This window comes from Punctularia strigosozonata (genome assembly GCF_000264995.1).
Source record: "Punctularia strigosozonata HHB-11173 SS5 unplaced genomic scaffold PUNSTscaffold_9, whole genome shotgun sequence".
NCBI classification, from domain to species: domain Eukaryota; kingdom Fungi; phylum Basidiomycota; class Agaricomycetes; order Corticiales; family Punctulariaceae; genus Punctularia; species Punctularia strigosozonata.
In genome coordinates, this window is record NW_006767441.1 from 1,127,774 (window position 1) to 1,149,923 (window position 22,150).

The window sequence follows — 22,150 nt, forward strand, 5'->3', positions numbered from 1 at the left end:
CGATCACGATGACGGAAGAAGTGCACGAAATACGCGTTGGTGAAAAAGGGAAACTCTCCACGTTGTCCTTCACCTCGACGGAACTGAGCATTGCTCGTGCCGGTACGTGCATGCAACGCGTTTGGCAGCGGCAGTCGCAGTGATATCCCGCCATGCAGGCAAGAAACCGACGATCATACCCGTTCGGCAGGTGCTTTGGGCGGAATCGGATACTGCATCCCCGAAAGTCATTCACATTTCTGTCCTCGGGCGTAAGAAGAAGAGCCCAAAGAACCCGCTTTCTCTTATCCATCTCTCTGGTGAAATTCAGAGTGGTGAAGAGACCAAGGCGAAAGAATGGGCGGACGCCCTGATGCATCTTGCGTACGAGGCATTGGGAATCAAGCGGAAGAGGAGCCTAAGGGTCCTTGTCAATCCGCATGGCGGCAAGGTGTGCCCGGTTCCTCCGCCGTTGCCATATCACACGTTGACACTTCGGCAGGGTAAAGCAGTGGCCATATATAACAAAAAGGTAGCGCCAATATTCGCTGCTGCACAGTCTACTGTAGACTTGACGCGTATGCTCCCATATCATCCTCATGCAACGTTTTGCTAACATATATATCGTAGACACCACCCACGCAAAACACGCGGTGTCCCTTGCTCAGTCACTTCCGCTCGATACCTTCGACGCGCTCGTGGCCGTCTCAGGTGATGGCCTTCTTCATGAATGTATCAACGGTCTCGCGACGCATTCCGTATCCCCTGCGCGTGCCTTGAAGATACCCTTGGCGCCCATTCCGACAGGGAGCGGGAACGGGACGAGTTTGAACTTACTCGGCATCGACGTAGGCTCTGACCTCCCCTTGACACGATGGTGTATGCTGAAACTCAAAATCGTAGCAAGGTTTCGATGTCTGCGCTGCTGCCCTCAATGTGCTCAAAGGGCGACCCATGCCTATGGACCTTTTCTCCATAACGCAGGACGGGAAACGCTCGTTCAGCTACATGACGCAGTGCGTTGGACTTATGGCCGAGCTTGACCTCGGCACCGAGAATCTCCGCTGGATGGGCGATACACGATTCATCGTTGGGTTTCTTCGTGGGTGTAAGTCGCATTTCGTACAGCGCATCCTTTATGGTCACCGACATGCATCCGAACAGTATTATCCATGAAGCCCACTCCGGTGACGCTGTCCATGAAAGTAGTGGTCCAGGATAAAAACGAAATGGTGTCGGCATTGCAGTCTGCGCGAGCTCATCCAACCACGTATGGCGACGCGTCGGCGCCTGCTGCGATTGGGAGTGACGATGCTCCCGCGCGGGATGCCAACGAGGTTCTCCCACCTCTCCAATATACCACTGACGAGGAGGGTTGGACCACGTTCGACAAGCCCCTGCTGTTCGTCTATGCTGGTCAAGCGCCCTACGTTGGCCGGTGAACCATGTTAAGCGTCGACGAATCGGTACTGAGAACTAACAGCTATCTGTGATAGGGATTTGATGCAATTCCCGGTGGCTCTTCCCAACGACGGCCTGATCGATATAGCTGCGCAGGAGCTGGTACATCTCCTCTGTGCAACTTTGCTACTCTACCTAACAAGTTACCCTTGCTGCTAGACAAATCGCAGTGACATGCTCAGCGCCATGGATGGGGCAGAGATGGGCGAGACATTCTGGTTAAAATCAGTAAGTCTTTGAATCCGCTCCTTGCCGGCAATCGGTTCACGCATCGTCCCTGCAGCAACACTATTTCAAGGCGCACGCGTACCGCATAAGCCCTACTCCCGGCTCAAAGGGCTACGTGTCGATCGATGGGGAGGCATACGAATGGAAACCGTTTGCAGTCGAGGTGCATCCCAGCCTTGCCACCTTCTTGAGTCCCGATGGACGATTTGCTGCCGAGTTCACGAAATCCGATACAAGTAAGAAGTAACTGGAGTTCGGGATCCTGTTTGTCTTTATCTGGGTAATAAAGCACTGTACATTATACATTCGGTCGAATCGACCCAGAGTTTACATTTGGATGCGGAATCAGGTTTGGTTACCGTTCATGGCGAGCGTTGCACCCAAGTTTGAGGAACTATATCTTTCATGGGTTCATTTGTTTAGCGCGTTGTGAGACGAGAGGTCGTCGATGTACACGGCCTCAGAAACCTTCTGAGGCCCACCGAGTATATATGTAGTGGCGGTGTTGTCAAATCAACAAGACACGCTCAACGCGTGCGTGGGAACTACAGCCGTAACATCCGACACGTGACACACGACAACTCGAATCCAAACTCCGCCTCCCTCGTTTGCATAAATACCGCGACGCGCTTCGCGCCTTGGACGATATCGCTTGCCTTATCCCCACCACGACAACACCCTACCGCTCCTCACCCGTGTCACATTGTGAGTCAGGCTGGACTGACAAAGTCTGGATGCTTGGCTGATTGTCGCGTTCTCGTTTCGTCGTACAGAAACTCTTCGCAATGGCCCCTAAGCCCGCTTCCACCGCCTCTAAGGCTCCGGCCTCCACCGCCTCCAAGGCGCCTGCGAAGACGACATCCGACAAGGCTGCGAAGAAGACCGCATCCAAGAAGACTGCGGCGCCGGCTGAGGGTGGTGAAAAGAAGAAGCGCTCAAAGACTCGCAAGGAGACGTACAGCTCCTACATCTACAAGGGTGAGGCATACCTTCAATCGAATCTGGCCCATTCAACTTACTGAACGATGTTCGATAGTGTTGAAGCAGGTACACCCAGACACTGGTATCTCGAACAAGGCTATGGCCATTCTCAACTCATTCGTCAACGATATCTTCGAGCGTATCGCGACTGAGGCCTCCAGTATGTCGCGGATTTCACAGTGTCATTCAGAACAAGGATTTGACCCTCTACTTGCAGAACTTGCCGCATACTCGAAGAAGTCGACCATCTCATCACGAGAGATTCAGACCAGCGTGCGCCTTATTCTGCCCGGTGAACTCGCCAAGCACGCCATCTCAGAGGGGACGAAGTCGGTGACCAAGTTCTCGTCTGCGGCTGCGAAATAGATGGGAGACGGGTGTTCGTGGATTGTCTATTCCTTTTCGTTGCTCGTGTGTATCATCTGTATCCTACGCATTCACTATATCTATGGTCGGCATGAAACATCTCAGTTGTAACTGAATAATCAACGACCTGTTGGCCGCATTGTTTTCGAGTTTGAACAAAGAAAGTCCGTAGGAGCAAATGGATTGAACGCTCAGCAGTGACGAGATCGTATGGGTACCATGCACATCCGTAAGTATTACCGAGGAATCCCGACGGTCAAAGTATGCACGATAGATGGTTGATCAAGCGACACCAGGGGATGACAAGAACTTAAAAACCTGGACATAGTATGAATGAGCACAGAAGTAGACCGCCAACGACCTGTACAACTCACCGTACTTCATACCCGCTTCTTTCCTATTTCTTCGCCCCTGTGCAATCTTCTCCTCGAGCGTCTCGCGGTTCTGGTACGCCTCTGTGAGCAGCGTAGTGAGTTGATGCCGCGACCTCGCCCTCCCTCCAAGCTTCGCCCCCTGTACATTCATCCTCGGCGCCTCCGGTCCACTTCCCGCACCGTGCGTTAGCTGCTTGCGCTCCTCCAGCTCTTTGACCTGGACCTTCGCCTTCTCCATCTCGGCCACCGGATCCACCTCGCCGCTGATTCCAACCCTGTCCAAGTCCTCGAACCCTTTCTCCAGTTTGCCCTTTTCGAGGTTTCGGATATACTTCTCGTAGTCCTTCTGCCATTTCTTGTAGAAAGATTGGTAGTAGGCCGTATCATATTGGGCCCAGCCACCCGATGGCAGCTGATAGTAGCCAGGGTACGGATCGGAAGGTGTAGGTTCTGGTGGAGTGAAATCGTCGAGGGCGGGTGCAGCGGACCTTGTAGGGATGATAGATGGTTTGGAGGGTACGGCAACGGGAACCGAGGGTTTGTTTGCAGAGGACGAGGATGTAGAACCTGCCATCACATTAACGAGGAAGGAAATGATCACAAGAAGGAGGCCTACCGAGAGAGAAGAAATCTACCGCTGGAGCCGATGAAATTGGCTTTGGTGCGGGTGTGGATTTGGGGGCGGGGTCTTCCAACGATACGTTGGCCTTGCCCTTGCGAAGAGATGATGGCAACATGAATGTCGACGGTGTCGGTGCGTGGTCTTCTCCAGGAACGGGTACCGCACTATCTTCTGCGTCCACTGCCTCCTCCTCGATCGGAACAGAGGCAACAGCGCTCGACCGCGACGTATTGAACACTAAACCAGGGCCTTGCCCGCCTCCAAGGACACGCTCGGGTTTGGGCAGAATCGGTGCCTTCTGCTTCGGCGCAGGCAGCATGGAAAGCAAGCTTGACCTCCCTGCGCCATTCTCTAATCGAGCCTTCTTGGCGGGAGGAGGTTGGTCGTCGTTCGCCTCTGCTTCATCATCGGAGGTCTTGGAAAGAGAAGGTAGTCCTATAGCTATCTTCTTGGTTTTCTTCGTCGGTTTCGATGAAGTGCCAGCAGATGGGGGAGGTAACGCTAGACCCAGACCGCCTGTGGGCTTCTGGGAAGAGGGAGGTTGCTTGGAGGCAGATGCAATTGGGAGTTTCGGGGTGCAAACAGATTCGTCGCCACTTTCATTGTCGCTACCGTAGTCCTCAACGCCGAGCATGTTGGTTCAGGCTCCACGCCAGAGACGATGAGAGTACGCGCGCAAGGTGGCCAGGCCAGGAGTACATAATAGGCCAGGCGCCGCCAGTGAGATCTTGAGAAGTCGCGGTCACGCTCTCTGAAGTTGTTCCCGCGCGCGTTCTCTCCGTTGTTCTACTCCTTAGGCCACTACTTCAGATTCAATCACAGCCCTTGGATATCTTCCATATGGCGACCTTCTCCCCATCGCCAGGTCCGCGCAGAAACTATGTCGTACCCCCTACTCGTTTACGACATTCACGGCTCGCCACTCCACGGGCGGCGGCAGATCCAGATGACTCTATGGAGGATGCTATATCTGTTGCTTCGGCTTCCGTAGCAGGGATGGACGTTGACGAAATCGCCTCGATTGGGGGTACTGCTAGCCCGTCACGATCCACCCTTGGAGGACCCAGGTTGAAAGCGGAGACTGTGTACGCGAAGAGCGAGGAGCTCAAAGTCGTGTTCTACGCGCACTTGCCAATCGAGGTCAAGCAAGTGCTGAGAAACGCCGGTATAGTCGCTTGGACGTTGCCAGAGCAATTACAGTTGACTAAACGCCACTACACAGATTTCTTACGGGATGCATACACAGGTGGCATTGACGTCGCCACTGGGTTTGCGCTCATCGCTTCGGCTCAGACGTGTTTTGCGTGGCAACACAATCAAGTGCGTTCTCCATCTGAACGCGTCACACACTGGCATGCAACTTCACTCATCATGACCACAGGCCCTGGCAGGCGCGCCTACTTGTTACATCTTCCCATGCCCGCTTGACCCGACTCAGACATGTGCCCCACTGCATGCCTTCATCCCGTACTCCACCTCTCGCGAGCCGGGACTTATTCTTATCTCGGTGAACGGTGAAGTAAGGTGCTGGGATAGCGTCGGAATCGGTCTGGCGGGTGGCGAGTACTATTCAACCATTGTGCTGGGCTTGGATGCTGGAGAAGAAGTGACAGTATTGACAAGGGCCGAGGTACGTCCACCTAGTCCCACTTTCTCGATGAAGAAGAATGTGATTGTCTCCCGGCGCAGCCTCAAACATATGTAGCCGCCACCTCACTTGGCCGCATCTTCCACCTCAACCTTACATCCTCCGGGGGACGTTCGACCCTTTCTGCACACCCCTTTTCCCGTCCTTCATCTGGCATTCTCTCTCGCTTGTTGTTCTCGTCCTCTTCCCCCCTCACTGAACCAGGAACTATAAACGCAATCTGCATAGGGGAACGGTCCGCGGCGGGCAAAGATGTGTGGGCGCTGATTGACACTCGACTGCAGAAGTGGAACATGAGTGACGAAGGGTGGGAAGAACTACTGACCGATGAAGAGCTCGCCGATATCATTAGGCCCGCACTGAGGGACACGCTGGGTAGTGCAGCGGCGGTTGGCGACGATGCCCGTATGGACCTCGAGCTACTGGACCTCGCCATTGAACGAACAGGTCAACTGGTGATCTTGGTTTCGTTCGCCGGCGTAGAGGACAGTTACGTGGTGGGGCAGGGAAGCTCCCCGAGGAGAATATATGCGATCGTACGAGTAGCGTATAGAGCGGGAGAGGCGAAGGTGCAAAAAATAGGCGCCGTGCCGTACCATAGCGTGAGTATTTACCTCGCCTTCCCCACCGCGCCGATCTGAATGGCAAATTATCGTGCTAGACATCTAGTTCTGGTGCACCCATGCATCCTCGAATGCAGGTCCCTCCTGGAGGATCACCTATCAGCATTCAGTTTGGTGACGCCGTAGCTTTCGTTGCACGAGGTATGAATGGTACTTACGGACGCCGCTGGTCCTTGCTGACACCTCGCTTACACTCCAGATTCGGAGTACCAAGACCGGTTGTCGCTCAAATCCTTCTCCGATCGCACGCTTGGTCTGGCGATAGGAGAGGATGAAGGAAGCTCGTTGGTGCTGACGGCTGGCGTGATGATGAAAGCTACGCTTGACATGGAGCGTGTCAACGACTTCGATTCTGAGTACGTGTCTGCACATTTCCATACATGGCGCGCATCGGTTGTCGGGAGAGCAATGCAGCTTATTTACTGACAGGACGGGGAAAGCGCGATTGATCAAGAGTATCATGACACAGGGTATTCTGTACGGCGCGAATCCTCAAGTGAGCTGATGTTTCTGCAGCGTCTTCCTGAGAACCCAAACTGATGCCCGCGTATCACAGAATCCTCTTCACTTCAGCCTACCGCCGGAAGTGGACGAAGAAAGTCTGATGTCTGCTGCTGAACAACTCAGCCAACAAGTGCTTGAGTCAGGTTTGTCAATCGACTATCATCCATGGATGAAGGTGAAAGCTTATCATATGATAGACATCGAAATTGTCAGGTCCGGACATGATTTGATCGCGCAAATGGAGCATCGAGCGAGCAGGCTTGTGTATTTGTGCGAGTTTATCAACGTGAACGGCGTATTGCCAAAGGCAGGTTGTTTGACCAATTTTGTACTTAAAAGGCTGACGAGATACTGTTGAGTTTAGATGTCTCAAAGAAGTAGACAAAGGCTGTGCACGGACAGCGAGAAGTTGTTCGCCGCGAAAAGTCTGTGGGAGCAACACAACGAGCTCGTAGCGTGAGGCCTTGCATTATTCGCCGCTTCATCGTTAATGTTGGAATGACAGGTCTGGGCACCGGAACACCGTCCTGGAGGAGGCAATATACTCGTATATGGCTGACGTCGGTGAGGGTCACCATGAGGACTTGATGCGCGCGTTTTTCCGCTTGAAAGTTGCAGACCTGGGCAAAATCCTGCCCAAGGTGCTGGAGAGTGTTCAGAAGTCTGCCTATAATATGAACAGGGCCACGGTGACCGTGCTGCCAGAAGCCAATCATATCCTTTGTGTACGAATCAGCATCTTGGCTGACATTCATCATCACCGGAACTGATCACATTTGATATATGCAGGTGATCCTGCAAACGGGGTGGGAATACCGAAGAGACAAAGAGCAGGCGTATGGAGTTGAAAAACCTATGATCAATCCCTGGACGAGCACCGCGGCAATCGTTGAGGTTGTGAGGGAGCTGTTTGACATCACGACACAGGTTGTGGAGTCCCCGGCGTCCGCCGCAGACATCAGTCAGGTCCGAGCGGTACCGTTGTCACAGTTGCCCAGGCTTGCAAAAGTCCTATTCCAATGTTTAGATGAACGCATACAGTGGCTTAGGAGGTGATCTGATCGCTTGGATTGCCTTACCTTCATTGCTAACGATGTCTTCCAGTCCGATAGCCGCAGAGGACCCCGCCGCGAAGCGTGACTGTCAACTTCTCGAGGAAAGCTTCAAACAGCTCCGTCCCCATGTATTGGAGACCCTTCGGCGGAATGAGCACGCGGACACGGCTTTCGCGCTGGCGGAGGAATATCAAGACTTCCGCAACCTGGCCGCACTGTGTCACAAGGATACTGTGTATCCGCCGCATCAGAACCCGCACGCCTTGCGAATTCAAGAATACGTGCAACGTTTCCAAGAGGCATTCACAAAAGAACTCTTCCAGTGGTACATCGAGCATGGCAAGTTTTCTGCAAATGATAACATCGTTGTGTCAGGTCTAATACCCACGATGCGAACTATAGGAGAACTCCGTGCGATGTTCGCACAAGAAGAACAGTACGGCCAACATATTGACAGATTCTTCGAGGAGCACCCTCACCGCTCTATAGCCTGGATTCATGATCTGGGCACACGCAACTATGCTCCCGCGTCGCTCGCACTTCTAGCAGAGGCGCAGAGCGCGACAGATCTGGAGTCGAAAGAGCTTCTTTTGAGCATTGGCAAACTCTCTCATCTCGCGCAGTTGCACGAAGCCGAAGGGTCTATCGACGAGCCGACATTGAATGGTAAGTGAGCGCTCGTGCGGTATGTACACACTAATCATGTCGTAACAGCATTCCACGATCAACTCGACCTCGTCAGTGTCCATGAGGTTTTGTTGCGCGACTTGAAAACAGCTTTGGTGGGCTTGCGAGGAAAGCAGTCTCTTGAAGCGCAAGTGCAAGCAATTGCATCCAAACACGCATCCAAACTGTCGGAAAAAAAGGCGCTGTTGCAGGTACGGGCGGTCTTCGCGCCATTCTGGACAGCAGTTGACATGCCCTCAAGGTGTTCAAGCAACTCGTGCGGCAATTACTGCAAGGACGGGTATTGTCCATCGAGGATATCGTGGACGTTTTGACCTTGAAGGACAATACGGACTCTGTGGATGATTATGCCACTGCACTGCATCTTCTCGCTCGGGAACACACTCTGCCTGCGGGAAGAAGATTGATGGCATTCAGGAGTACATGGCGACGTATCTTCAACCACGACGAGTGAGCCGTCTTGTGCCTTCTGTCACGCAATACTAATACGAGTCGCCTGATAGCTGGACCTACATCAGACAGACCGTCGGCGTGAGTGACTCCGAAATCAGCGAACGTCTACAAAATACCGCGCTCTGCGCTGCACTACGTGCTACGCTCGCCAAACCGTATCATCCCCCCGGATATATCTTACAACCCGGCGAAGCCCTCCCTGTCCCAACGATGGCTGAGCTCGAATCGCGGTGGCCTGGGACGGCACCTGAACAACTCGAGGAGATCCAGAAGGATTACACGTTGGAAAGCGATGACCTCGGGGAACTGGAGCTCGATGACGTGTACGAGCGAGCACGAGAGCTGGCGGCGGCAAGTCTCGACTTGTGATTGGTAGCATGTGTAGCAGACTGGGGTATGCCAGGGCAATGGCACCGGCCCTGTATTTCGCTGGAGCGTCATCGTCACGACAAAACGTTCGCGATCCGCATCCTCAGTTTCTGGTAGTGCAATCGTGCTGCTAACTGGATCTCCGATATGTTCTTCGCGCGATATTGTTTACTGTACTCTTCCTGTCTGTGCTTTTCTTGTTGAATCCACTTGGCGTAAAAGTCGGAGAGAGCGCGTTCGCGGTCAGCAGCTAAGGTATCAGCGGGCAGACTGGACAAAACTGCCGCTTTTCCCGCCTCGAACCTCGTGTTACTCTGCAAATGCAATGAGGTGACCACAAAGGTTCAGGATTGCCTGCACGCACGTCTGTCCAGAACCGGTGGTTGAAGTTGTCTAATTGCTGTCGTTCAGCCTTGTATTGGTACTCCATCTCTTCGCGTTCCTCGGCCGCTTCATCTGGTTTGAACTCGGAGAGGGAGTAAGGATGCGTGACCGCTTGGCTCGACCGGGACGGCAGGTCATCGTCATATATCACTGGCCGTAGATTTGACACCGGGTCGGGAGGCCCAACGAAGTTGCGAGCTAGCACAGTCGCATGCAGCAGGCGTCTGGCGCTGTAGCTAAGTAAGGCTCGATTCGAGCAGCGGCGAGTGACGGTCGCAGGAAGCATGGTGCGGCACGGGCACAGCCATCTCTCAGGGAGTAAATACATAGAGCATATATACCAGGTGAGCGCCTTCGAATGACTGTAAGGATACAAGATCTTTCATGCTGTGATACCAATTGCTGTAGTCATATTCACGATGCGTTCCGGCGACGCCTAAGGTTACTACTATTTGCCATTGGATGTGGGGTTGAGGATACAGACGCGCCCCATCAGGTAAACTTCGCATACACGACACGTGCATGGACTCCGTACGTTTTAGCTGCAAGCCCGGGTTAGGCACAGCGGATCTGGAGAGCTGAAGTGCGCCTGACATAGTAGTATCCAAGCAGCCTGTCAAGACTCCAACGAATAGAATCGCCTGTGGTCCGGTGCAATTCGGTATTCAGGGCGTGAGCGGTTTGGAGGCATGCTTCGGACTTGCAACGGGACGACGAGAGGTCCCGGGGATCGATCAAATCGCGGGCATGGAAGAATGGAGGCTTGCATCCACAGGAGATCCAAGTCAAATGTTCACGTCTCTTTCACATTGTCGAGCAAAGCTTGAGCAACAACAGAATGTATATCGGCGCAGCGTTCCTGACACGCTTTCATACACTGTGGAAACGAATAGGTGAGTGTTATGCCGCACAATGAGATCACCGAGCACACTCACGTCGATGGCGCGAGCGGGAATCATTTTCCCGCTTTGCCACACATTGGTGACGATGCCGAGTGCCGGCAAGCACGCAAGAACGAGGATCCCGCTTGCTAAACGACTTTCCGCATCGGTTGGGTCAAGCCAGAGCTCCTTTCCGACATCCGCCTAGAATTCAACACGCCCAAATCAGCACAACACGGTGTCTGTCACTAGCGGCATGAACTTGCCGCGGAACAAGACATGACCATGCCCAGCATTTCTATTCGGGCTTGAGCCAACGCCGTGCTGGCAGCGACTGTACCGGACGCCACACATCCCTCAATACCATCATTTTCAATGATCGTGATGAAGATGTCGATGGTGGACTTCGGAAACAATTCTAGTCGTACGGCGGCGTTCAGTGATCGCTGAATCAACATTGCTATAGGCCGGTCTTCTGCATCCTGACAGACGGAGTGAACATCACATCCTACATTGCCAAAAAACCCGGGACTGACGCGATTAGGTACTCTCCTCCTGGTGCAGGAGAAGGGGGCAAATTTTACTTCAACGTTAAGTTTGCCCTTTTCGCTATACGAAGTGCTCTTCGATTGTCGAGGCCCATAACTGATAGAAAATGAATGCTCGCTCGAAGCTTGCGATCGTAGAGCTCCTTACACAGCACAAACAAGCTTGGTTCTCTCCGTCTCTATATATGCCGATCCGTTGGCTTGACTGATCAGCCCTGCCTTCAGAACTGCGCATGATAATGACGCTGAAAGAGATGAAGATTTCGAGGCGAGCGTACATATAGGTCGAATATCACTCGCGCCCCGCCCATTTCGTGGTTCACCTGGATTCCATCTTTTGGATGAATCGGAGGTGGCTTGTCTTTCCACGAAGTCAGGATGAAAGCTTTCTTCTGGCCCATTGATACGCCTCCTGTCCGTGTTAAGGGCCATATCAGTGCAAGGACTCCTGTCGTATTTCGGTCACAAGCAGCGTAGTATATAAAACGGGCGAAAACAGTAGGGAATCATGTAGGTTTCATTGAACGCCGCAAATCAAAGTCACGTGTGAGTCAATGAAAGCGCGACGTGCTGCGACGATCATGAGCGTAGCAGTACGCGAGCGTGACAACATACACTTGACTCAGTATTCGACCATCTCTTCAGGTGCCAGTACCTACTGCAAGGAATCTTACCACACGCCAAACACACATGCCAAGAAAGACGTCGAAAGGGGCCAGCTCCGGGCAAAAACGTCAGGGGACCTTAGACGGATTTCTGCAAAGCTCCCCAGGGCCTTCGCCTGCTAAATCGTCTCCAAAAACAACTCATCAACGTGCTGCCCAGAGTAGCCCGTTGAACACGAGACCTCTTAAGCCGACTAAACGGAGAAAACTGGACGCGCCGGAAGAGGAGTCGTCATCCAGCGACCTTGAGGCCGTCCGCTTCGAGCCTCAGGTTGTCGATCTGCGCCATGACTCGGATGATAGCACCGACGATGGGGCTCGGAATCAGGTGCATAGCTCGCCGGTCAAGAAGCGCGTGCGGCGCGCACTGACATCAGAGAGCGAGGACGACGAGTTGGACATAATCGGGTCCAAACAGTCTACTTCCAAGAAGCAAGTGAGCAGTGAGGCGGCTAAAGGCGTAGCGCTCGCTAACGGGACGTGCCATTCAGTCAAATGATAGATCTAAGGGTGTGTTTGATTCCTCAGGTGAAGATTCCCCGGCACAGACCCGGCGAGGAACTCTCGTAAGAGGTGCCAGGCCACCATCTCCCGAAGAGGAGGATCTCATGGCGGAGCTTGATGAGGATAGTGCGTTGGAGATCCGGCCGCTGAAACTCGCGACATACTGATGTTGGAGAGCATAGAGATCATCGAACCGCGCTTCCGTACTCGCAACAAGAAGTCGGCCTTCCAGAAAACCCTTGAGAGACTGAAACGTTGGGGCGCTCTCGTTGTGCCTTCTTTCGAACTAACGACTTGTTGCAGGACGAAAACTTGGCCAGTCATCACGGTCTTCCTCTGATGATGACGAAAACGACGATGACAACGACGAGAGCGGAGGATTCGTCCGACCATTCAAAGGTGCAAAACCGCATCAGGAGGGCCAATCCAGTGAAGACGAGTCTGAAGGCGGAGATGAAGAGGAGGAGGAGGAAGATACGGGATTTGTTGTCGAAGATGATCCGAACCAAGCAGCTACGGCATTGCCCGTCATGTTCAGCATGGATACTCATCAGGACCTCTCGCATCACTTCAAGATCATATGTCAGCTCTTCGTGCACCTTGCCGTGCAGCCCCCAAAGAAGCGCAAGGACTTCATGGAGGCTGTCAATACATCCGAAGGTACGATACTAGTCCGATCCGGGAGGGGCAATGTGTCGCGTTTTCAAACTCGCATTCTCGCAGAATACCAGTATTTCCTCGTGCCCCTGCAAATAGCCAGACGTAAGCTATCCGGAATGAAGGACTCCCTAGTCGCTTCGTCCGTGTGGCGCTCCGACTTTAAGAAACCGCTGGAAAGGTACTCCGAGATCAGCATAGTACCGTTAGAGTTCGCGGTTCCTCATTGCGACGCTTGTCGTCTGGGAGCGCGGATTTCTACTCTATGCTGCAGAATACACGGTGTCGCCTACAACAAGCAAACCTACGAAGTAAGTGTCCCCTGACACGAGTCTCTCGGCATTGACATTCGGATATCAGCCACTAGGACCCAGTGCATCAGGTTCGGAATCGGATGACAGCGACGACAGCGATATCGAAGAGGTTCCAGACGAGAACGTCGTCCGTGCAGAGTTCAATCTAGGGCGCTTCTGTGCTCGTAGAACACGAGTGTTCCATCAGTTCAACCACTGGGAGGTGAGTGAAAGTGCTTCAAATCCCATCGTCCGCCGTACCAAAGGCTATCTGTGTAGTTCGCACTTTACAAGGCCCTGGAGGCGGAGATCATCACCGCGAAAGACGGCCGCGATCGCAACGGATTCGTCACTGTGGCCTTCGCTGGTGGCCTCAAGCCTCCAGACGACCTGTCGGATGCCGACGCGATCATGGACTGGCTCGACCAGCGGCACATCATCAGCATGGAATGGCAGAAACTCAAGCAAATGATGGACAGCGCGCGCAACCTGGAGATCGCTGCTAAGAAAGGGGATGATATGGATTGAATCGTTGATTTGGCACGCGTGCCCCGAGTACTACTGTCCGCTACCTTCGAGTATTATGCCCCAACGTACTTCTCGGGAGATCTGAGATTTGAGACGTCCGGACATTGCCGACAACTTGCATGACGCTTTGCACTGCCACATACCAGTGGGCTGTCCTCCAGCTTACCCGACGGCCTCTCATGAAACTCTCGTTCTCGCTGGGTGCCAAGAAGGCACAGCAGCCCGTCGGCGAAAAGCCTGCCATCAAGGCGCCCTCCGCGTTCGCCGCGGCCGACGACGACACCCTCGACGCGGCGCCGACGGCCTCGGACAAGGGCGGCGGCGCCTCGGCGAACAAGCAGTTGCTGGCGCGGAATGTGGTGGTGTCGCAGGCGATGAAGCGGCGGATGGAGGCGGAGAAGAAGGTGGACGAGACGGTGTTCGAGTACGACGAGGTGTGGGATAAGATGCAGGAGGCGAAGGCGAGGCAGAAGTTGGCGAAGGAGGAGGACGCGAAGGTTCGGAAGGTACGTTTCCGGCGTTGTCCGTACGATCGGTGCTCGTTGGAGGCTCTGACGAACGATGCTTGTAGCCGAAATATATCGGAGGGCTTCTGGCGACGGCGCAAACGCGAAAGCTGGATCACCTACGGGCGGAGGAGAAGATGATCCAGCGGGAGCGCGAGCTGGAGGGGGACGAGTTCAAGGAGAAGGAGCAGTTCGTGACGCAGGCGTACAAGGATCAGATGGCCGAGGTGAGGCGAGCGGAAGAGGAAGAGAAGAAACGGGAAGGTAAACGTTTCTCTTTCGCGTGTGTGGGGGACGGTATGCTAAAAAAATAATGCGACTATCGCAGAGCTGGAGAGGAAGAAGCGGGGAGGCGCCCCGGGCGGACTCGCGCACCTGTACGCGCAACTGTTGAACGAGTCCGAGCAGCAGCATCAGGAGACGGTCGCGGCGACCATGCAACCGGAGATCAAGGAGCCGCCGCGGCGGTCCGGAATCATCGGGCCCGCGGCGCCCAACCTGACGATCGTCAAGCCCCCCGAACTGACGGCGCCGTCCGACGTCGAGCTGGCGCGGATCGCGCGGGGGCAGGGGAAGAGCGTGGAGCTGAACGACGACAACCAGATCGTGGACAAGCGCGAGCTGCTGTCGGCCGGGCTGAACCTCGCGGCGCCGAACACGCGCAAGCTCGGGTTGGTCACGAAGAACAAGAAGGGGGGTGGCGGGGAGGGAGGAGGGGGAGGGGAGGTGCAGGCGCATCGGGCGGTGGGCGCGGCGGCGTCGAAGCGGGAGATCGACGAGCGGAGGCGGAGGGAGATCGTGAAGCAGATGGAGGAGGAGAAGTACCGGGCGAGAGAGGAGAGGGAGAAGGAGGAGGCGGAGAGGCAGGCGAGGATCGTGGCGAAACGGAATACGGAGGAGGACGTGATGAGCGCGAAGGAACGGTATTTGGCGCGGAAGAGGCGGAAGTTGGAGGAGCAGCAGGCGGCGGAGGCGGCGGCGGCCACGGCGACGGAGGCAGCTGCTGTCTCATGAGACTTCGGAGGATGTGCTAGTACTGCCTCGTGTTATTGCAACCTGTACGACTATTGTATGCTATAATATGGGTCTATAAAGGTCTACGTTGCTATTGCAGTGTCCGATGGCGTCAGTGTCGTCAGACTCGTGTCTATTAACCGTGAGGGGGGACCAAGGAAGATGACCGGTAAAGGAATACGGGACGTCAATGCCGCCAGGGGCCGTGTGGGTGCGGATCGTCTGCAAACTGCGCCAGGCGGTCTGCGCTCATATGAGAGACCACGGTGTTGAACGTTTGCAAGACGGCGCGGGCGGTCGGTCGGTAGTCCGGGTTATCGTTGAGCATCGGTCGCACGAGATGGACCAGTTCGGGGATGCCGTACCCAGTCAGCTATGACGCGGAGATAATCAGGGGTCAGAAGCGGGGATTTTAGGAGAGATCTCTCTCATGACGATATGGGTAATTTACCTTGCAGGCCCTGAGAATGAGGACGGCGAGCGCCCACACGTCGATCTTGTACGGATCACACCACTCGCCTCGCTCGAGCTCTGGGGGAATCTCGGTTCCTTTGAGGTGGCGCACGCGGGGCGGGCCTGCGCGTGCGTCGAATCGCCGGCTGTTCTCGTAGTCGATGAAGGCGTAGTGGTGTTCGTAGTCGGTGAGGATGTTGCGCAGCGAGATGTCGAGGTGGGCTATATGTCGCGCGTGTAAGAATACAATGTGCTATGTCGCGAAGGGGGGATCGTGTCAGGCTTGGCAGACACGCTTTGACGATGTAGGCGCACCTCTATGCACTGACGGATCGCGTCGAGATATTCTCCGAGGCTACACGGCGTCTCCGGGATCAATTCGGAAGACCACTCCTCCATGACGATGAGACCGACAGAATCGGCGGGTATCTCGATCAAGTCGCGAATGGCTAGGCATCCGGTGAGGGAGACGTGATACGCAACGGATCACAGGAACATACGAATACAGTGGTTCAAAGGGTCTTTCGAGTGCGGCGGGGAGGTGATGTACTTGACGATGTCGAATTCGCGGCTGCGCAGGTGTACGGCCTTGACGACGATCCTCGCGCCGTCTCGTACCGCGCGTCCCCGGAACAGAGACTCTGGCTGGAGACGTTGAACATGCCGTCTGCCAACAGGAGAGACCGCTGGATCCACTCACAAGCCCGGCATCCCGACACAGCGCGTTATCTTTGCCTATGCACGCTCGTTGATAGCCCGGAACGCTATGCAACGACGCGTCCGGATCGGATGCGCTGCAGTGCTGCTCGTAGTAATCTTTCACGTCTCGGCACGTGTCGAGCAGAAAACCGCGGCGCTCTAGGGTTCTTCGGTAGGTGTCCCAGCAGGGGCATATGCGGAGGTTGTACGCCTCGTCGTCGTCGTCGTCATCATCATCATCATCATCTTCCCCAGACGGCACGTCCGGGTAGTCATCATCCTCGTCCTCGTCGCTGGAGTAGTCGTAAGGGTCCGCGTCGCGCATGGCGGGCGGAGTCGATTCCAGGTGGAGGCTGTCCGCGAGCTCGGCCAGCCTTTCATTCATTTGGACGAAAGCGCGACGCGGAACGGGTTACTATAACGGACGGGTGGAGGAGGGAACGGCGAGGATAAAAGCGGCTCGGAGGTCGGGCGAGATATACTTAACCCGCAAGGGAGAGGAGGGGGGAGGACCGGAGAAGTGGGCGCGAATATGATGGTTAGTTGCATGCTGGATGGGTTCTGCCGGGAGGGGTGGCACGTATCGAGGAGGGGGGGCCCGACGGTCGTGATGGTGTTCGGCCCATAGAGGGAAGGAGGGGAATGGATAGCCTAATCGAGCGATTTCGAGCGCTGATAGCACCGGGAACCGGTCTGGGAGACCCGAGGGCCAGAGGACCAGGGCTGCCAAACGGGGAGCCCGCGTTCTCATCGCCTCTGCCCCGAAGAGGGAGACGCGTGCTCATGTCAGGAGTAGGGAGACCAGCAGTGGCTCGTTGACATTTCCCAGATGACGAGGCGCGGACGGCACAGACATAGCTGCATCACAGCCGCTGCACCCTGCACGGACGCCGCCGGTGCCATTCAGAGATCACCAGAGGCATGCGCGGAAGGCGACCGACGACGATGCGCCCCAGTGGCGCGGCCATCCGCCAAACATTACGCGCTTCCTTGTTTGCTCGACGCCGGGTGCGGTAAGCAACGCACGCACGTGTCGGCGCGCCCTTGCCTCTGCACACTTCCTCCACACTCGTCCATCGCCGCCCACTGTATGGAAGAAGGCACGAAGACGAAGAAGACGGTGTTCATCGGAGGCATCGGCGACGACGTGGACGAGTCCGTCCTCCTCGACACCTTCTCGAGCTTTGGTCCGTCTCCACCCCCCGGAACCCATTCTGTCTCTCGATTCATCCGGCGCTAACCTCACTGCCAGGCGACGTGATCGAAGTGCAGATACCACCCGCCCAGGTGAACCAGCACCAACCGTCAGGTATGCATACCCGCCGATGCACGCTCCATGCCCCCCCGCCTGACTGTCCGGGTGCGCTCTCGCAGAGGGGAAACATCGGGGGTTCGCGTTCGTGACCTACACCTCTGCCGAGGATGCCCAGGACGCGATCGATAACATGGACCTCAACGAGCTCCGAGGACGCGTCCTCAAGGTTAGCTTGGCGCGCCCAATGAAGACCCCCGCCCAACTCGGCGGCAACCGAGCGGGTGAGCCACCCGGGCCCCCAATCTATTTGCATCAAAATGACCGACGCGGTTGCATGCGTTTTCTTTTTTTTTCTCTTCTCTGTTCTTTCTCTGTTCTTAGTGTGGGAGTCCGAGGAATGGATCAAGCAATATGCAAAACCGTTGTCGCAGAGCGGAGGTGAGAACCGACCGCCGATATGCGGAATGAATCGAAAGGATGGCGCGCGAAAGCTGACCCTTCTTCGTTCAGGCGTGCAGGCCCGGGGCAAGAGCGGCACGCCACAGCCGTCCGGTGAAGGCGACGAGGACGCGACCATGGACGAGTGATGCCTTCATCGGGTATCGCCATTAGCCGCGGCATTACTACTTTCGGTCTCTGCGCTCTCAGCCCGGTGCGGTACTTTTACCCTCGTCGGCGAACACATTTGATGCGAGGTAGCTCTTTTCGAGGTCCCAAGTCGCACGAAGTCACGCAAGCCCTTGCGCAACGCCCGCCTGCGCAGACCATGTTGCTGGAAAAAAATCACGAGCTTCTTCGTTCGCTCGGCTGTCCCTGCCTTCTCAATTGAACGCGGTCGAAGATCTCTCGCACGAACCTTAAGCAGCAAGCCAGCTCGCGGCGGCCACTCCCGCGCGTATGTTACCGCAGATGGTAGGGAAGTCACCACCGGAGCTCGTCATATGGGAACGTAGAATACATGGGTAAAGGGGAAAAGGTGTTGACTGGTCACTGGTGTTGACTGCTGGGTGAAAATGCACGACGGTTCAGAGGAAGGAAGACGTCTCCTTGGTCATGTCGCCGTCGTCGAACTGGGCACGCGCCCGCTTGATGTCTTCCTGCATGAACAAGAGTTCCTCCATCCGGGCGAGTTTCTTCGCGTCCGCGGGCCGCGACAGGGCGCGGCGCAGGTCCTCGACCGACAGCCGCGTCTTGCGCGTGGGACCCGCCGCCGTCTGGCACTGGGATTCGGGTCAGCCGCTCGCGCGTACGCGGGAGAGGGGGTAGGGGAACGAAGGGTGGTGTAGGAGGAGGAACACGCACGACGTCGATGATGTACTCGATCAGGATCTCTTCCATGACGTTCACGGTGTCGTTCGCAGGGTTGCGGTCGTCGCCGAACCCGTACATGAGGCTTCGGACTGACGAATCCCCAAGGGGGGAGGGGGAGGGGGGTTAGCAGTTCAGTCTTTGTGTCCGTGTTTCGTCTCGAGTGCACGGGCGTGGGGGTGGTGGGTTTGGTGGTTAACTCACGTTCTTTGGCGAAGAGCCCTTTGTGGCTCGGTTTGCTCCTGCCCCCTGCGCGGCCGGCGTGGGTGCTCGCGGACACGGATCCGTCGCGGACGTACGAGCTAGCGTTGTAGGTGGGGTACGTCCGCGGCGGCACGGGCGCGGGGGCGTACGAGGAAGACGCGCTGGCGATGGTCGGTGTGCTCGGAACGGCGGCTCGGGGCGCGGGCGTGCTCGGAGTGGAGGTGGCTGCGGAAGTGGACGCTGCACCTGCGGTTGATGCCGCTGTTGCTGCTGCTGTTGTTGTCGCCCCTTGTTGGGGGAAGTAGCTGTAGGAGGCGGGCCAGGGCGCGCTGCCGTAGCTCTGGACGCCGGTGGAGGGGAACGCGCCGGGCGTGTTTGGGGGATATGTCCCGTAGGAGTATGATCCTGACGCTCCGGGCGCTCCAGCTGGAGCAAACGGGTATTGGGACATTGTTTTTCGTTCTGGAGGAGATCTCCGTTGTGACGGTCGGCAGCAGTAAGGTAGACCTCATGCGCGTCCGACCCCATAGCACGCGACACGCGTGACATTAGACGTAATACGAGCGAAAAGTTGATTGTCTCCCGGTCTGAGTAACTTTCGTTCGAGATGCAACTGGGGTTCTACGATGATGTACTGTGCCGAAGTTTGACTGCTGCTTTCGAAACGCAAGAATAAGATCCTCGGGAGGAGAGATGAAAACAAGACCGAGGCATGTGATGGACTGCCCTCAGTGCCAAGCCGTGCAACTTGGAGGTTTCTCCTTTCCGCCGCCGTCACAAAACTGTATTGAATATCTGGCATCCATTGAGCTCTGTGGCACGTCGGGGATCACGACTTGACGTTATGCCCTACAAGAAGGGCCGTTTGCACAAGTGTAACCTCGGCCAGTACGCACAACCTTGTCGCCGCCACGTTGGAGCTATCAGCACGGAGGAGAATAGAAAGTGTATGTCGCCAGCAGTATATCCATCTTACCGTACTCAGTATGATGTCTACTAGTTTCCATGCCTCCAGTTACCCAATTGTCTTGCAGCGGCAGCGCGCCTCAATGAGGTTCAGGGATTGGTCACACTGTGTCACAGTCATGCCTCACACTCTCGCGCACCTTCTCTCCTTTCGCAGTTCGCACTCTCATCAGTAATTGTCAACGGTCCTATCTATGTACAGGAGACATCTATAAAATGCCGGTAACACTTTCGGTGAGAGCTAGTCTAATTGAGAGTTATTTGAATTTTTGCACCTATTACGTCTAATGTCACGCGTGTCGCGTGCTATGGGGTCGGACGCGCATGAGGTCTACCTTAGAAAAGGGAGGTCCGAGGGACACGGCGGGACACCGCCACCGCTGCGGAAGCTCGGCGTTCACTCCGGCGTCGTTTCGCTGGGAGATCTCCCAAGAGATCGAACGTTCCTTACTCCAGCACCGTGGCTGTTGTACCTAGACAGGAGTCTCTTTCCCCTTGACTCACTGCGGTTCACGATGGTGTTGTTCGAGGTCAAGGACTTGGCGGTCAAACGCGACAAGGGCACGGCTATATTCTCCAACGTCAATTTCGATCTGAACCCCGGAGACGTCGTTGTCCTCCAAGGCAAGTCAGGAGCGGGGAAGTCTACTCTGCTGAAGGCTCTCGCCAACTTGAACATCTTCGACGGCCGGATCCTCCTCAGAGGAAGGTCATCACCAGTACCGTTTTTATCGGCGATGAGAATGAGATGAATTGACCACATGTGCACGTTCAGGACACCGGTCCAACACGGCAAGCTATACGTACGATAATGCTCAGGCTTGGCCTCTCACCCGGGCTTGGATTTCATGTAGGAGTTCCCGCCTATCGCACGCGCGTCCAGTACGTGCCGCAGCGGCCCTCGATGCTCCCTGGGACGCCGCGCGATTTCGTGAATACCATTTCCTCGTTTGGTGCGCGGTCTCCGAAGCGAGGCGGCACGTCTGCTGCGGGGATGTTCTAGCACGCCTACGATGTAGGCAAAGCCTGGGGTATCGAGAAGGAGCTGTGGGATCGCTCGTGGACCGAGCTCAGCGGCGGCGAGTCGCAGCGGATCGTGCTGGCTGTGGCCGTCGGACTGGACGCCGCCGAGGTCCTCCTGCTCGATGGTGAGCGCTTTTGGCGTTCGAGTATCTTGTTTTCCGGTTCTCCTGCTAAACGTGACGTCGGTTCTGGATCTCACGGTGCCACTCGATTCGTAGAGCCTACGTCTGCCCTCGACGCGGCGAGCTGCGCAGCGGTGGAGACGTACCTGTTGGACGAGGTCCGCAGCGCGGAGTCTAGGCTCCAGGCGTTGATATGGGTTACACATTCGGAAGAGCAGGGGGTGCGGGTGGGCACTCGCTTCATCCATATAACGCCGGACGGCGTGAGGGAGGAGTCGCCGTTGTCGCAGCCATAGGCTGATCACAGCCGGGCTGGGTGCTAAACGGACCAGTATATCGGCCAAGTTATGGCCTGGACGAAGATGACACAAAGGTAGACGCTCTGCAATATGACTGAGAGGTACCCTTTCGTCACGTAAATACCTATCACGTTCCTACGGCCATGTTTATCCGACTCGACTCGAAAGAAAAGAATGCATTTCAAGTGAAGTAAATGGAGCAGAATGCACTGGCCAAGTCGTCGACGGCTTGACTCCTGTGTACGAGATCCTCAGCTTCTGCAATTCAGGCCCATAAAATTAGATACTCTCGATGGTGCAGCATAAAGGAATAAAAAACGCGCGGCGCGTGCTCTGGGGAAATAGCAATAAGCGCCTCCGAGCGACGACGATATCAGAGTTTCGAGCGTGAACTTCAGCATCTTCTCAGAAAGTTGCTAGTCTACATCAATGGCGTCGGCCGCTGCTTCACCAACATCCACGACTCGATGGACCCCATGGGAGGTGCAATT

The 22,150-nt window shown here is 55.6% G+C and overlaps 12 protein-coding genes across 12 annotated transcripts; 7 read left to right on the top strand and 5 right to left on the bottom strand.

Moving 5' to 3' along the window:
* Positions 1 to 8: 8 nt before the first annotated feature.
* PUNSTDRAFT_144839 (uncharacterized protein) lies at positions 9 to 1,946 on the top strand (the record flags this gene model as incomplete). The annotated part of the gene is made up of 9 exons (XM_007385564.1): positions 9 to 102; positions 159 to 430; positions 482 to 557; positions 610 to 827; positions 883 to 1,087; positions 1,144 to 1,417; positions 1,476 to 1,542; positions 1,600 to 1,668; positions 1,724 to 1,946. The coding sequence occupies 9 exons, from the start codon at positions 9 to 11 to the stop codon at positions 1,913 to 1,915; spliced, it is 1,467 nt and encodes a 488-aa protein (XP_007385626.1). The 3' UTR covers positions 1,916 to 1,946.
* Positions 1,947 to 2,585: 639 nt separating this feature from the next.
* Positions 2,586 to 3,000, top strand: PUNSTDRAFT_30521 (histone H2b; the record flags this gene model as incomplete). The annotated part of the gene is made up of 3 exons (XM_007385565.1): positions 2,586 to 2,646; positions 2,705 to 2,809; positions 2,867 to 3,000. Coding segments are annotated over 3 exons (300 nt in total), but the record flags the coding sequence as incomplete, so codon positions are not given.
* Positions 3,001 to 3,297: 297 nt separating this feature from the next.
* On the bottom strand, positions 3,298 to 4,645 carry PUNSTDRAFT_136020 (uncharacterized protein; the record flags this gene model as incomplete). The annotated part of the gene is made up of 2 exons (XM_007385566.1): positions 3,298 to 3,956; positions 4,006 to 4,645. 2 exons carry the CDS (start codon positions 4,643 to 4,645, stop codon positions 3,298 to 3,300), a joined length of 1,299 nt encoding a protein of 432 aa, XP_007385628.1.
* Positions 4,646 to 4,851: 206 nt separating this feature from the next.
* Positions 4,852 to 9,350, top strand: PUNSTDRAFT_71669 (uncharacterized protein; the record flags this gene model as incomplete). The annotated part of the gene is made up of 17 exons (XM_007385567.1): positions 4,852 to 5,176; positions 5,234 to 5,331; positions 5,393 to 5,641; positions 5,701 to 6,261; positions 6,321 to 6,423; positions 6,482 to 6,638; positions 6,712 to 6,778; positions 6,839 to 6,929; positions 6,984 to 7,114; positions 7,151 to 7,242; positions 7,292 to 7,511; positions 7,576 to 7,838; positions 7,891 to 8,216; positions 8,274 to 8,507; positions 8,556 to 8,719; positions 8,770 to 8,978; positions 9,032 to 9,350. 17 exons carry the CDS (start codon positions 4,852 to 4,854, stop codon positions 9,348 to 9,350), a joined length of 3,609 nt encoding a protein of 1,202 aa, XP_007385629.1.
* Positions 9,351 to 9,424: 74 nt separating this feature from the next.
* On the bottom strand, positions 9,425 to 10,020 carry PUNSTDRAFT_71028 (uncharacterized protein; the record flags this gene model as incomplete). The annotated part of the gene is made up of 2 exons (XM_007385568.1): positions 9,425 to 9,664; positions 9,715 to 10,020. The coding sequence occupies 2 exons, from the start codon at positions 10,018 to 10,020 to the stop codon at positions 9,425 to 9,427; spliced, it is 546 nt and encodes a 181-aa protein (XP_007385630.1).
* A 369-nt stretch (positions 10,021 to 10,389) lies between these two features.
* PUNSTDRAFT_104997 (ribosomal protein S5 domain 2-like protein) lies at positions 10,390 to 11,595 on the bottom strand (the record flags this gene model as incomplete). Its single annotated transcript, XM_007385569.1, has 7 exons — positions 10,390 to 10,611; positions 10,670 to 10,819; positions 10,853 to 10,857; positions 10,878 to 11,097; positions 11,152 to 11,260; positions 11,312 to 11,390; positions 11,442 to 11,595. The coding sequence occupies 7 exons, from the start codon at positions 11,593 to 11,595 to the stop codon at positions 10,528 to 10,530; spliced, it is 801 nt and encodes a 266-aa protein (XP_007385631.1). The 3' UTR covers positions 10,390 to 10,527.
* Positions 11,596 to 12,179: 584 nt separating this feature from the next.
* Positions 12,180 to 13,868, top strand: PUNSTDRAFT_89577 (uncharacterized protein). The gene is made up of 7 exons (XM_007385570.1): positions 12,180 to 12,264; positions 12,320 to 12,458; positions 12,515 to 12,586; positions 12,636 to 12,992; positions 13,056 to 13,300; positions 13,350 to 13,505; positions 13,562 to 13,868. Exons 2-7 carry the CDS (start codon positions 12,437 to 12,439, stop codon positions 13,808 to 13,810), a joined length of 1,101 nt encoding a protein of 366 aa, XP_007385632.1. The 5' UTR covers positions 12,180 to 12,264; positions 12,320 to 12,436; the 3' UTR covers positions 13,811 to 13,868.
* Positions 13,869 to 13,989: 121 nt separating this feature from the next.
* Positions 13,990 to 15,330, top strand: PUNSTDRAFT_136024 (uncharacterized protein; the record flags this gene model as incomplete). Its single annotated transcript, XM_007385571.1, has 3 exons — positions 13,990 to 14,316; positions 14,382 to 14,580; positions 14,645 to 15,330. The coding sequence occupies 3 exons, from the start codon at positions 13,990 to 13,992 to the stop codon at positions 15,328 to 15,330; spliced, it is 1,212 nt and encodes a 403-aa protein (XP_007385633.1).
* Positions 15,331 to 15,517: 187 nt separating this feature from the next.
* PUNSTDRAFT_71694 (uncharacterized protein) lies at positions 15,518 to 16,807 on the bottom strand (the record flags this gene model as incomplete). The annotated part of the gene is made up of 5 exons (XM_007385572.1): positions 15,518 to 15,703; positions 15,782 to 16,036; positions 16,099 to 16,232; positions 16,284 to 16,428; positions 16,484 to 16,807. 5 exons carry the CDS (start codon positions 16,805 to 16,807, stop codon positions 15,518 to 15,520), a joined length of 1,044 nt encoding a protein of 347 aa, XP_007385634.1.
* Positions 16,808 to 17,572: 765 nt separating this feature from the next.
* On the top strand, positions 17,573 to 18,324 carry PUNSTDRAFT_70986 (RNA-binding domain-containing protein; the record flags this gene model as incomplete). The annotated part of the gene is made up of 4 exons (XM_007385573.1): positions 17,573 to 17,669; positions 17,735 to 17,791; positions 17,857 to 18,018; positions 18,119 to 18,324. 4 exons carry the CDS (start codon positions 17,573 to 17,575, stop codon positions 18,322 to 18,324), a joined length of 522 nt encoding a protein of 173 aa, XP_007385635.1.
* Positions 18,325 to 18,810: 486 nt separating this feature from the next.
* On the bottom strand, positions 18,811 to 19,307 carry PUNSTDRAFT_30644 (transcription initiation factor IID; the record flags this gene model as incomplete). The annotated part of the gene is made up of 3 exons (XM_007385574.1): positions 18,811 to 18,957; positions 19,040 to 19,137; positions 19,250 to 19,307. Coding segments are annotated over 3 exons (303 nt in total), but the record flags the coding sequence as incomplete, so codon positions are not given.
* A 1,423-nt stretch (positions 19,308 to 20,730) lies between these two features.
* On the top strand, positions 20,731 to 21,656 carry PUNSTDRAFT_114801 (P-loop containing nucleoside triphosphate hydrolase protein; the record flags this gene model as incomplete). Its single annotated transcript, XM_007385575.1, has 4 exons — positions 20,731 to 20,924; positions 21,035 to 21,168; positions 21,235 to 21,363; positions 21,457 to 21,656. 4 exons carry the CDS (start codon positions 20,731 to 20,733, stop codon positions 21,654 to 21,656), a joined length of 657 nt encoding a protein of 218 aa, XP_007385637.1.
* Positions 21,657 to 22,150: the final 494 nt, after the last annotated feature.